Raw genomic sequence first — 13,371 nt, 5'->3', positions numbered from 1 at the left:
TACATTTAACCTAAAGTTTCACCAAATGCCACAATTATTCGTTAAAAAAAAATGCTGTTTCATGAAGCATTTAAAGTGGGATGACCTTTTTCAGGAACGTGCATCATTTTAATGAGTTTGACGAGTGCAAGCCCGCCAAGATCCAATCATTAGCTCTTAATTAGAATAACTGAATGCATTTGTTTAATGAATTACTACTTAGATGATATTTTAGCCTGTTAGATTGATCGTGTGTCAACAGAATCCATGAACATCGATTCATAACTCCCTAATGTTTGCCATTACTGTCCTCATCACCGCATGTGTGAGGAAAGATTTTTTTGCAAAATACGTTTGTATTTACTGACCTTTTGAATGTTTGCATTTGCTGCCAACGTTAGTCACTGCGAGAGCAGCTGTGAGGGTTTATGGATGGCGAAGCGGCGCGTTTGCGGCACGTGACTCACGCTGTCTCCGCCGTCTCCTAGGCGGCGTTTCTCTGGGCATCAATGCAAACGGGGAGAGGCTCAAACACTGGTTTGACTGCCTCAAGAACAAGGACAAAAAGATCGAGCGCTGGCACACGCTGACCAATGAATTACCCGGCTCGCTAAATGACTGAAGACCCCGCCTCCCGCCGTCGAACCCTCACCCGGCTGCACCAGAGAGGACGCCGCCTCCTGCTTTCATGGCGCCTTGAAACGTCTCCCTGGAAGAGGAGGATACAGTAACTCCTCTGACGTCGTTTCTCATCCTTCACAAATACACAAAAGCTGCACAGCTGCTGGTTTGTTTGTCTTCTGCAGAAGCATTGAGAGGGGATGGCAGTGTTGATCTTTAAGGCTTTTCAGCGTCTCTGCATGATTGGTGAAGATCAAAACGGTAAATACGGTCTGTTTGATGGGACCTTCTCCGGCATCTGCATCCATTTCCCTCCCCAAAACCGCTCTGGATCCTCTTCTGAAATATGACAAAAACTAAAGAAACTGCAGCAAATGATGGGTTAAAATAATGATCATCTTAAACCTGTAAGTCAGTTTCAACTTCATCAGAAGATGCAGCACTTTATGATGACTAGAAAACCTTTAGGTGAAGTTTTTTTGGCCTCCTAAGAACAATCCTACAGTATTTGTTTTATTTATTGAGGATTTCTTTTTTTTATTCCATGACACCTTCAAGTAGAATAAAATTCGGGGTAAAAACTGCTGGTTGAAGGTTCAAAAACTTGACGAAGGAGTTTCCAGAAAGTTTGCAGAGGTTTCCAATCCTCAGTGCTTTTATTTTGAAGGAGCTCCACTTGCTGAAAACCCTCCCAAACTATATTCCAACTTTTTTTCCTCTCAGTCTCATAATTTGGATTCAGTTCTTCTGGGTTTTACGTAAATTTGCTCTCCCAGAATTTTACAGTATTTTCTTTTTAACAATTAACATTTTATTTTTTAAAGCTTCCACATTTATTTCTTTTTTTTTGTCTCACAGAAACTAAGTTGAGAACAGTTTGAAACTTGCTTGAGACACCTATGAAACATTTTTGAGGACATTTGTTACCCAAACTTTTTGAAACATGTTTGAAAATCCAGAAACATTAAAAAGAAAAAGTAAATTTTAGATTCGGGATAGAAAATGGCACGAATGTTTCAGGGCATTTGGAAAACTCTCCTCATTCATCACCAACTGCCCAGATGCCGACGGGTTACCCCTCCTCGGTCGGCCCCCACAGACATGCGTTACCCCCGTCTGGTTAAATAAATGCGGCCCCAGCAGTCATGGCTTCCCTCTATGGCAGGGGTCGGGAACCTTTTTGGCCAAGAGAGCCATAAATGCCACATATTTTGAAATGTAATTTCGAAAGAGCCATACAATAATTTAGTGTCCCTTCCCCACACTGAGGCACGGAGACTTAACCTCTTTTAAAGTTCTTTATTCCGATTACTGCAGACCGCAACAAACGCCGTTCAATTAATTCAGCAACTCCTAAGTCTCTCCCGCCGAGACGAGAGCGCTTCTCCCAACTTTATATTCCCCTGCTCCCGCTGCAGCCCTCCCATTTCCCTTATTCGGCCCATAGCTGAACCCCATTGGTCCAAACTACCTAACAACAGGCTGAGCGACAGAACTGAGGGCCAATCAGATCTCTGCTTGACGCGTTCAATGAACTCCAGAACTTTCAACGCGGCCCAACAGCCATCCAACTCAGTCCGCGACAATATGTTTAAAACTAAATATACAAATGAATGTGTGCATTTGATTTAATTTCAACATTTTTAAAGTACAATAAGTCTGTGGATTCTTTTTAATAACATTGTTATTCTGTTGCTAATAAATGATGAGTATTTCTCATGGTAGTTTTGCTGATGGTCTAGTCTGGTTGATACGTGGTGAGTTTCTGCTTCATGCAGGCGTTGAGACTTTAAACGTGATCTTAGGTCTGAATGTTCTGTAGATGTGAGACATTCTTATCACATGCAGACATGGAGCCAAACACACACTCACACGCTGCAGTGAGTGACGGGCAGCGGGTTTTACGTTTTTACAATCCCTGCGCGATTCACCTGCTGTCCCCACAACCCCCCACCCCCACCCTCTGCTTTCTCCCTCACACATCCAGTCCCCGCATCTGCGCGCTCTTTCTCAGAGACGGGAGCGCGTAGTTTTAGGCACGTCAATTCACAGGTTTCCAGCTGGTACAAACTCTGTGAAATAATAGATAATAGTAACTGATAGCGCTGGCGCAGATTTCTCTCTCTAAGCACCGCTACTACTGCGCGCCTCTGCCATCGCATCGCGCACGAGAAGGACTGGTCTAATGAAAAATAAAAACTATAATTAAAGATTTGTCTGCGAGCCACATGTGACCATCAAAAGAGCCATATATGGCTCGCGAGCCATAGGTTCCCGACCCCTGCTCTATGGAGTCATCGTGTGGCATACTTTCAAAATAAAATAACAAAGTGCTATATAGTGTTGTTGATTCTTTTTTTAGTTTCCAAAAAGTAATTTTGGCCACCACCCCCTCTCAAAATATCTTTACACGCTGACAAATACATCTAGAGTCGTTTCAACGTGTTTTGCTACAACATGTCGACTTTGTGGACGTGGATCTATAGAAATATAAAACTATCACCAAAAAAAATTGAGACATTTGGGAAAGTTTCTTTCAAAATGCCTTTCAGAAAAGAAAAGGAAAAAAACTTTTACTTTCAGCCACACTGAATTGGTAAACCCATAAATGTTCCAGTTGTGGGTTCAAACGTCCGTGCTCATCAACGGAGGACATTGAAAACCTTTGCAAAAACATTTAAACATTAAATATTGTGGAAAATCCTTCATGAACTCAGTGCAACACATTTTCACCCCCCCCCCCCCCCCCCCCCCCCCACTTTGGGTGAGCCCAACTCGTCGTTTTTCGACATGCCGCCCTCTCCGATTAAATGACTTCAGAAAAGTTTCACAGATTAGGGCTTCCCCCTGATAATCATATTAATAATAATAATAATAATGAGTTGCTCTCATTTACACCTGGAGAACCCGTGGGGTAAAATGTGGCCTATGGCATTTTTCTTTCTTTCTAAAAAAAGTTCATTTTTTTCCCCATTTTTATTACGTTTTTATTTTATATTTTTAACTGCTGTTTATTGCTAAATGAACCCAAAAATGGTTAAATTACCTTGAAACGCCCAGAAGAAGCTTATTCTCTGGGGGGTATTCCAGAAAGCATGTTTAAACTAGCCTGACTTTAAGCCTGAACTCTGGCTGAAATCCGCCTGAACTTGCTCACTCTGGGTATGTCGGTTCCAAAAGACCGGATATGAGTTGGCGTAATTACACTCGACTTAGTAACCCTGGGTTAATGCACGTGCACAGCGTGTATATAAAGACATTCTCAATGGATCACCGATTTCTGGAGTCACCATGGAAACGCATGGAGAACAAAAGAGAGCGCTATACTTCAGTGAGATGGAGTATGAGATTTAAATGACGGTGTATGAAGATTATACGTCCATCAAAAAAGTAATACGGCTGCACCATCAAAAGAAAGAGTTTCTGCTTGGAGAACGGACAGGAGAACAACACAGGAGTTTCTATCTCATTTCGATTTCCATTGTGGCGCATTTATATATATAAATGAATTCAATTGGTAACAATTAGTTGAGTTAAATTTATTCAACCTAATTTCTTACGTCTATCCAACTCAATAGTTGTTTATACAACTCAAATTTACGTATTTATCTGACTAAATGTCACATTTCTCCAATTCAGTTAAATGTTTTTCCATCTTAATTTATTGTATTTCCTGAAGTTTGAGGAGGCCGTAGATATTCTCATTTTGTAAAATATTTTCAAATGAATGATCCAATGTGGATTTGCAATAGGAAGAATTTATTCATTTATCATGACTCTGACTTTGACTTCAGTTCTTACAACAGTTTGTTGCAGTAGTGGTGCTATATAAACTCATCATCCTCTTCCTCCCTCTCACTCATGGTGCAGAAAGAATTAAATATAACAGTACAAATAACTGGGCAATACACAGTTAAACAGCTAAACAACTGAACACATTTGGTCAAAAACCCACACTTAAACCCAAATCCGTCCACACAGGCAAAGGGAATGGTATCCCACAATTCCTTCCGGTGCCGATCTAACAGCAGCACCAAAGTTACACCTACTTAATTGAATTAATTTGAATGAAAGTAAAATAACTGTCTGATAACTATGTGTTATTTTTAAGCTAACTTAACTAAAAATAATTGATTTATCTTAACTGAAGCAAATAATTAAGTTAGATCAAAGTAAATAGTTTATCTTTCCAACATCCATACGTGGTCTTATCACCCTCTCACGGTGGAAAAGGTATTATCTGAGCTTCTTCATCCACTAAATCATCTTCACGCCATGCTGCTTCACCTCTCTGAAAACAAACTAACCTTCAACTAATCCTGCTCCAGACCAGGTTATGTTCAGAGCATGAGTTGCTATAGCAACTTGACATACCCTGAAACATACCTCCATTTCTGGAACCGAAAGCTGAGGTTATCCACTGCCTTAGCCTCAAACTTACCGTGGTAACTAGCATGACCTTCTGTCTGGAACCCCCCCCGGGTTCTGTGGGGTTAAAATGGCCTAAAGTTGGTTTATAAATTAAGTATATTTTATAATCATTCACCAGCGTTTCGGGATCTCTTATTTAGCGTCCAGTTGGGCTCACCCAAAGCATCTAGAGGGGTTCCTGCCCACACGTCCACATATGACGAGTTGGGCTGAGAACGTGTTGATTAGTGACGATGACGGAAACGTCATGGCCCTCTGTAAACTCCGTTTATCCAGCTGAACAAGCCGATACTTGTCTTGTGGGGTCCAGATGACCCCACTCCCAACGATAATGCAGACGTTGTCCTCTTCTGATTATGCATTTGGACCCCAGCAGAGGACTTTGCTGAGTTTAGGGGGTCGGATTTCCCTCGTCACTGGTCTGTGAGGCTGGTGACGCTGGCGGAGGGTCCGGGGAGGGGGTTTCATGCCGGTAATCATATCAGAACATGAGATCAGTCAGAGAATTCTAACCCCGTAGCCCGTAGACCCTCCCTCTCGGTCGGGGTTGTTGTGAAGTGTCCACTGAGCGGCGATCGCAACCTGGAGCCGTAATCAGGAGCGCAGAGAAGGTCGGCGCCGGAACCACAGGCCGGGCCACTTCACACACCGCCTGCAGCTTTTTAGTTTACAGATCAGGAGGTTTGCGGACCCCCCCCCCCCCCCCCCCCTTCACGCTTTGATTGTGTGGAGTATATTTAACAAAACAATAACGGTATTAATCTGAGCATGTTTACATGTTTACAGTCTGGCTCCAGAAAGGCCAAAAAGGCACTAATCGACGCCACGGCGACGCGTTGAGCTCTGCAGGACAAGAAGGGCGGACTTTTGAAACCACTGGCAGTGTGTGTGTGTGTGTGTGTGTGTGTGTGTGTGTGTTGTCATTGTGGTTGGGTTTTTCTAATGTAAGCAGCTCCAGTAGAACTGTTTCAAACAGAATGTACTTGTTTGGCCCTTCTTCTCCTCCGAGTCGGACAAACGGCGGCGCCCCGATGGCGTGTCAGACTCTACCTTCCTTTTTGTTTTTTATTCTTCCACCATGAGCGCTCGCCGTGGCTGCGGTCTTGGACGGGTTGGATGCACGCCATGCATTAGTGATTTTTTGAAGACGTCGAGCAGCAGCCTGACCTTTACCGCATGCCCCCTCCCGGCACGCCCACGCACGCCTTGTAAATGCCGACCACGCGCTCCGTCCAAACGGAGATCAGAGTTCCCGTCAGGGCCTTTCAATCCAGCTAACAGCTTTGTGTCGTCGCCTCACGCCACCGTAAGTGACTGTTTCTGTAACGGCGTCATGTGAAGTCCTGGAACGCGCCCCCCCCTGTCACCACGTTCCATCGTCCTCACCCTCGGCTTCCACACCCGTGGCGTTGGCATGATTAGATTCCGTCCCTTTGAAGACAATTTGATTGTGACATCACAGCTGGGGGGGTCGAAACCCTCTCAGCGCCTCCCAGCAGGCCTTGCATCTCTCTCTTTAAGTGTTAACAGCCCCTTGAAGCGCTTTGATTTGCGAGGCACGGCGGGCCGGCCGTGGAACCTCGTGAGCATCTCAATTCCCCCCCCCCCACTGGTGAATATGTGATGAAGACGACCAACGTGTGGTTTTTGGTTTTGTAACCCGTCTGCTTTTGTATGCAAGCTCAATATTATCCATGGAAAACATAAATGCATGCCAACGTTCCTGGTTCTTGTCCTGAGATGACTTTGCCTCACGTTTGATACTGTTTTTCTGTATTCAAGACTGTGGATGCTCTGAGATTCTGCTAAAAGTCGGTCTTTCTTCTGGACAACGTTTTGTACCTTACCAGCATTATTGGCTGCTGTGTTGACTATCCCAAGGTGTGAATTGATGTGAATTAAAATCTTTCCTTTGTTGTTTCCTTTTTTTAACACTCAGGCACTTGTTTTCATGTTTCTGGTTTGTTGAATGAAGGATAATAAATGCATCGTATCAAATGATATTTTAGTCCTTTGCAAAATAGAAAGACTTATGTGTCGTTTTTGCACACAAACACGTTAAATAAACTTTAACGGCACAAAGATGACCCAAAAGGCACCTTTTTGGGTCATTCAAAGACATTAAACACTTTCAAATTGTTCATCCATTTTGATAATGCTGATAAGGATTTTTCTCCCATTGGTCCTAAACGGTTGAATTTCTGCTGCTCCGAGCAAATGCGGCGGGAAAACAGCGCCTGCCGCCTCACAGCTTCTGCCGTTTTGGGCACGGAAGCAGCAGGACCGCTGTGTTCCTGGTCATGAGAGACCGACTCGTCACGCAAGGTCTCGCCACCAGACTCATTTGGCTGAGAAGGTCACGTGACCTGGGAAGATGGGAAGTCGTCTCATGCTGGAGGGACGTGAAGAAAGATTCCTACACGGTTTCAAGGTCGTGTCACACAGTTCCGTGTGTGTAGCTTTGGTCTTTCCTGACACATGCGTCATATATTCATCCGTGCGTTCATCTTTTATTGATGTCCGTCGAGGGTTTCGGCCGGAGTGAATTCGGTTTTGAGCCGTTCAAAATTTTTAGTCTGCTAAGAATTACACTGTTTATGTAGTTCATATGCAAATATTATGTAAATCTTGCACAATTATGTGTGATTTCTGCTAGATGCAATGACCAATGACCGTTCCTTGTGTTTAACGGACTTTACATAGACTTTAGTTAGATATGAGTTTTTTTTTTTTTTTCATTTTTATCCAATCAAAACTCTAAAAAGTCCAAACAACTGGAAATAGCTGCTCCATACTGTGGAACTGAACTTCTGTAAAAGTTACCTTGTTTTTTTTAATCAGATGTCTGATCGAAAATGTTGGTATTTTTTCCCCTAAGAGAAAAAATGTGTTCTTTTTTTTCCGTTGAAATAACATTTTAAGAAGAATACGAAACCCAGAATATTGACTTATTTGTCTTTAAACTCTACTTTTAAAAAGCGAGAAAAATATCTTCTTTCTATTTCGCTAAATAGAAATATAAACTGAATGTCTTTTTTTTTCCACAAGTTTCACTTTTTACATCCAAATCTTTGTTTGTTTGTTTTTTATTTTATTCCTGATTTCTTTTGTTTCGTTTCTAACAAAACCAATAAATCATGGAAGCATCATTTGTGAAACAGACGCTCACATTTTCAGAATTAATATTAATAAAATATTAATTAACATTTATTTAAAGGTACTTTCCTAGTGTAACAATAACGATATTTCAAAATGAATGTAGTAATTTTTACAATTCTGTGACTTTAGAATATTTATGTTTGTCATTTATTTATATTTTAACTCTTCTACACAGTTTCCATCATTTTTTGTGGGTTATGAACTATCCCATTTTTTATGTAAGAAATCTTATTTAGAGATACAAACCATTAATATTTATAAAGCCATACATGTGATTAATTATTTTTTCATTCAAATCTAGCAGCACTATTTAGGAACAAACTGAAAATAATCACAAAAAAAACTTTTCAAGGCCTTTTTCTTTAGCAAATCAAATCTGAAGCAAAGCTTCTCTTGTGGACATTAATGAGGCTGCTTTTCTTTCTGTCTTTGTCTTCGGCGTTGCTCCTTGAGACGACCTTCTTTGTCAGCTGGAGCTTTATAAACAAACTGAATTGAATTGAAAAGATCCCTGGTTGAGATTCTAGGTAACAGAAAAATGGCTTTTCTTTGCTGTTGCTCTAATGTCTCAGAGCAGAACACTCAAGGCCATCAGTGACAACACTTCTCTTTAATGAAATTTTGCTAATTAATGGAGGCAGAAGATGTTTATGAAAACACGTGTAGCTATATAATGATGCGTTTTACACGTGTATTTTTACAGCTGTTTTTGATCCTTTGCCCCTTGTGTTCTTGTCATAAAAATACTATTTATTTTTTTCAATGGATCAAATCAGGACTTTAGCTTGTTGTGTGGCAGACTGTTTTTATGTAATATTTATATTATTTGATTTCAGGTTTTTAAAAATAGCATTACCTTGAAATTATAAGGAAACCCATTTTCTTATAGTTAACAAACAGCAAAACACTTAAATAGTTTTTGCCTTTGCTGTTTTATTTGAATGTCTTTTTTTATAGGTTTCCTCCGGCCAGACGGTGGCGACGGTGCACAGAGCAGTTGGATATTCACCTTTAAAATATCCATGTTTTCAAGCAGTGAAACAGTTAAAAAAAAAGTAATTCTATTCCATACAAAAATTTTAAAAGGAAATATTGCTGAAAATAAGTTAATATGTATCTGAAAATTACATTATGAATGAAAAGCTAAAATGTCTGCAGCGAGGCTAAATAGTTCTTTAGCTAACAAAAAAACTGTTTGGAACGCTAATAAAGGGAAAAAAGCAAATCGCTGTATTAGTTTAAGAAACATGTAAACGGTTACTATGCATTTAAGTGCAAAACAGGATGTCTTATCTTTTTATGTCAGATTTAAAAAATTACGATTATTCTTCAATTTGAAGAAAAACACTTTTATTGTAGTTGACAAACAATATTTTTTCTGTTTTTATTTTTTTGTTTTTACATCTTTTTTCCGATTGCAACTCCTACCTCCGGCCACACGGTGGCGACGATGCGCAAAGCAGTTGGAAATTCAATAAAATATCCATGTTGTCAAGCAGCTAAATACAGAACAAAGCAGTTAAAAAGTCTTATTTTAATTGATAAAAGAATAAAAAAATTAAATATACAAAAATTATTTAATTATGCATCTTAAAACTAAATTATTAATGAAAAACTTTTAAAAATGCGCAGCAAGACTAAATTAGCTGTTCAGTAAAAATGAATCATCTACTCTAATAAAGAAAAAATGTAAGAATTAAAAAAGTTTAAATTACTAAACTGGTTTAAGAAACCAATGCTTTTTCTAATGTTTCAGTGGAAAACAGGTCATTTTAAAAAATAAAATAAAACACCACAAAGCTGCAGTGGATGTTTATTAGTACAATTTTAGGATTCAGAAAGTCTATACTGTTGTTTTACTTCTACAGTATGTTGTGATGTATGTCTTTGAGCCCAACAGAGAAAGAGGACGTTTGAAGCTACATCTATCTTCCAAATGGAAATCTCATTGAATGATCGAGGGGGGCCTGTGAAGGCCTGGGGGGTCCAGCAGCTCAGCGCTGACTCAGCAGTCTCTGCAGGTAATAAGCAAAAAGAAAACATTACATCCATCAAAAATAAAGATAAGGTAAGGAAAACGCACACAGCTATCAGGTTCTTTTGTTAAATAGACTCCCATACGTTTTATTTTCTTGTAAAGCTCAGTATATGAAAAAGGTGCAAACAACAGTTCAGATCAAACTCCTTTAAAGATACAATTCTTTTTCTTTTCTTTTCTTTTCTCCATTTCTGGATATTTTAGCTCCTTGGACTTTTTCTATTCTGCAAAAAGTGCCAAAAAAATCCTTTGGAAATAACAAAAAAAACACAAAAACATGTTCAGATAGGAGGAAAACAATAAAACACGACATCTTCAGTGAATGAGAAATGGTATTTATGGTCTGATGAGGAAACAAGAACATCTGCATGAACCATCAACCTTCAGGAAGTTGACCTGTAGTTAGAATCTGATAGTTTCATGATTCTTTATTGTCAAATATAATAAAAAGTATTTTCCGTAACACCAAAATGGACATTACTTTTTTATTTTTTAACAAATTCAGACACTTTAAAAAAAAAAAAAACACAAGATGGCTTCAACTTTTTAATTATTTTCGTTGCGTTGTGCTGTTGTGTTGTGATGCCAAGCCCACCTGAACAACCCGGCACGTTCATTTGCTCATGAAAAGTCTCTCCTCACTTCTCCTGGTACATTTCAGAAATTGCGACATTCCTCACGTTGTACTGAAATTGCTTTTTGGGACCCGGACAGGATGACAGAGGAGAAACGAAATGCAAACTCCAAGGGCCTTCTGTGGACCGCTCAACGCCGCCCGAGGGAGATGTGTGACATCACATACGGCGTGGAAAAGCAAATCCAATTGACCCAAATGCAAATGAGATGAGACTCCAGATGCAGAGCATATCACAAAATGCCTTTTCAAATGTGTAAAACCGAATCATTTGAGTTTTATTAAAGTTTGCTAACTCAAAGATAAAAATTGGTTTCATCCTTTGCTTAATAATTTTATTAAAAGTACTTTTTTAAACAAGTGTCTTTTAATCTTCCACATGTTGCTCAGACAGCGGGGTTTGATGATCCAGAGAAAGAACAAAGTGGATCCATCTGTGGAGAACAGAGATTGGACAGATCCCAGCGCTGGGTCACACAGCCACTACATCTATTATGTGCATTTTCCACGTATGTGATTTCATTTTTTCGTGATATACAGTACAGACCAAAAGTTTGGAGACATCTTCTCATTCAAATGAATGGGAAGGTGTGTCCAAACTTTCGGCATGTACTGTACGTCATTCATAAGTGTTTCTTGCGTTCGTCGAGGGTTCCAGCCGACGAGTCTTTATACGAATACATGCGTCTAACGGACTTTTCACGCATAAACCATCGATGTATAACTTTCATATAGCGTACACGGCGCACGTATCACATTAAAATTATGTGATTGACACACAAATCACTAATGAACTGCATATAAACGGCGCAATATTCACGCACAGTTCATGTTCTACATTGATTTAAGTGTTTTTTGCGCGGTTTATTTGTTCTTCTGTGGTTCATTCCTGATACATCTGTGATAATTTCATGTAAAGACCACAACTTTTGTCACTTTTTCCACGTATGTTCACATATGACTAGTTTTCATCCGTGCCATATGTGCAAAATATTTGCAGTGGCCGTTGCCCATGAGCTTCAGTTATTTTTGTTGCATTGTAAGATTTTTCTGCAGATTTAAATGTAGAATTTCACAACAGTTCTAATGATTTAGCACTTCAGTGGAATCCATACCGTTTTGTCATCCGTTGTCCAAACATTAGTCAATAGTTCACAGTTGTTTTGGAGTCTAAAGAGCAGCAGTAAGTTAAATGCATAAACTAATAATGTTTTTAAAAGAAGCACCACCTCTGTTCCACATTACGTAAAAGTTATTTCTTTAAGGAGAGACGAGCGAGGAAAGATTTATCTGAGATACAAAAAAAAAAGAAAAAGTTTGGAGTTTTGGTCAGTTAGGCTCTGGGCCAATGACACCTTCTGTGCTTGGGATGAACTCAGACTAGAAACCTCAGGGCCTAAATCAGGCATGTCCAAAGTCCGGCTGATGGGCCAAATGCGGTCCACATTCAAATTTCCACCAGCTCACAGGCTTCTTTTATGTAAGGGTTAATGGCTGACGAAGTGTGCATTATCACTTTTTAATGCTCGCCGTGGAAGCTTTGCGTCGGACGGTTGCTTCCGCGAAGTGCGTTAAAAAGTGATAATGGACACTTCGAAGGCCTTAACCTGCTCATATCTTGGTCACTTACAAAAGCAATAAATATTCAACCAGTTTTTAGTCCTTTATTCTTGTTTTTTTTCCGATTTGGATTGCTTTTCTCACAAAAAGTGGACCATTTGTTACATGGTGCGGCGCGACGTAACAAATAGTCTGCGTCGCGCCGCACCACCGCTGCAGTCAACATTCAGCGATATAAAGCGATATATATATGCTGATTGTCCCGATGGGTTGAATAAAGCATCAGTTCAAAGAGAAAGTTCTCCTCTTTTGCTTTTTTTGTCCAAATGATGAAGCAAAAGGTTTTTTTTAAAGAAGCCGGCGCAGTGATACAAAACATTTAAGCTAGGTGACCGGAACTTATTTTTTCACCTTGTGATTATCCTGTGGTATATCACTTTTTAATGCACACCCAGCAGCCAATCAGAATCAAGTATTTACCTGGACCATGGTATAAAAAACAAATAACATGCAGCCCCCGGCATTTTCTAAAAAAAACTGTGGTTAGCTAAAGTACATTTTCAGCGAACCGATGGCAACACTGTTGTGCGACCCTTCTGTGACATTTTCTAGCTCATTTCTATGTGTAAAAATGAAAAGCATGCCAGTTAAATAGTTCATTTGGATTGAATATTAATAAAATAGTTCAAAGAATGAGTTGGTCCTCAAGGATGACAGCTTGGCTACCGTCCTCCTCTCTCCCACCTCCTGCATTGAGTCAACAGGGAACCCCAGAGCAGAGATGGCCTTCCTGAACAGCTTTTCCCATTTCCTGGGATGCTGCTGCACACTAAAGCATTCTTCTAAGTGGAGGTGGGACATCCTCCAGAATGCAGAAAAAACAAAGCCATTGATTGGCTAAATATAAAAGGTGGGCTATTTTGCTATTGGTTCAAATGAAGGCCGACTT

The 13,371-nt window shown here is 40.0% G+C and overlaps 1 protein-coding gene across 4 annotated transcripts in view; it reads left to right on the top strand.

Moving 5' to 3' along the window:
• Positions 1 to 7,034, top strand: part of doc2b (double C2 domain beta) — a 134,955-nt gene extending 127,921 nt beyond the window's left edge. For 2 of the 4 annotated variants that reach the window (XM_020709165.2, XM_004076803.4), the window contains one exon: positions 468 to 1,856. In XM_020709165.2, coding sequence (XP_020564824.1) covers positions 468 to 601 — 134 coding nt within the window. In that variant the 3' untranslated portion in view covers positions 602 to 1,856. Of the gene's footprint in view, positions 1 to 467; positions 1,857 to 5,817 lie in introns of those variants that run through there. The other 2 variants (XR_002874578.1, XM_023962298.1) reach the window with 2 other exon arrangements.
• Positions 7,035 to 13,371: the final 6,337 nt, after the last annotated feature.

This window comes from Oryzias latipes, chromosome 14 (genome assembly GCF_002234675.1).
Source record: "Oryzias latipes chromosome 14, ASM223467v1".
NCBI lineage: Eukaryota > Metazoa > Chordata > Actinopteri > Beloniformes > Adrianichthyidae > Oryzias > Oryzias latipes.
The sequence above is the reverse complement of the archived record's forward strand: the minus strand, read 5'-3'. Positions and strand labels throughout refer to the sequence as shown.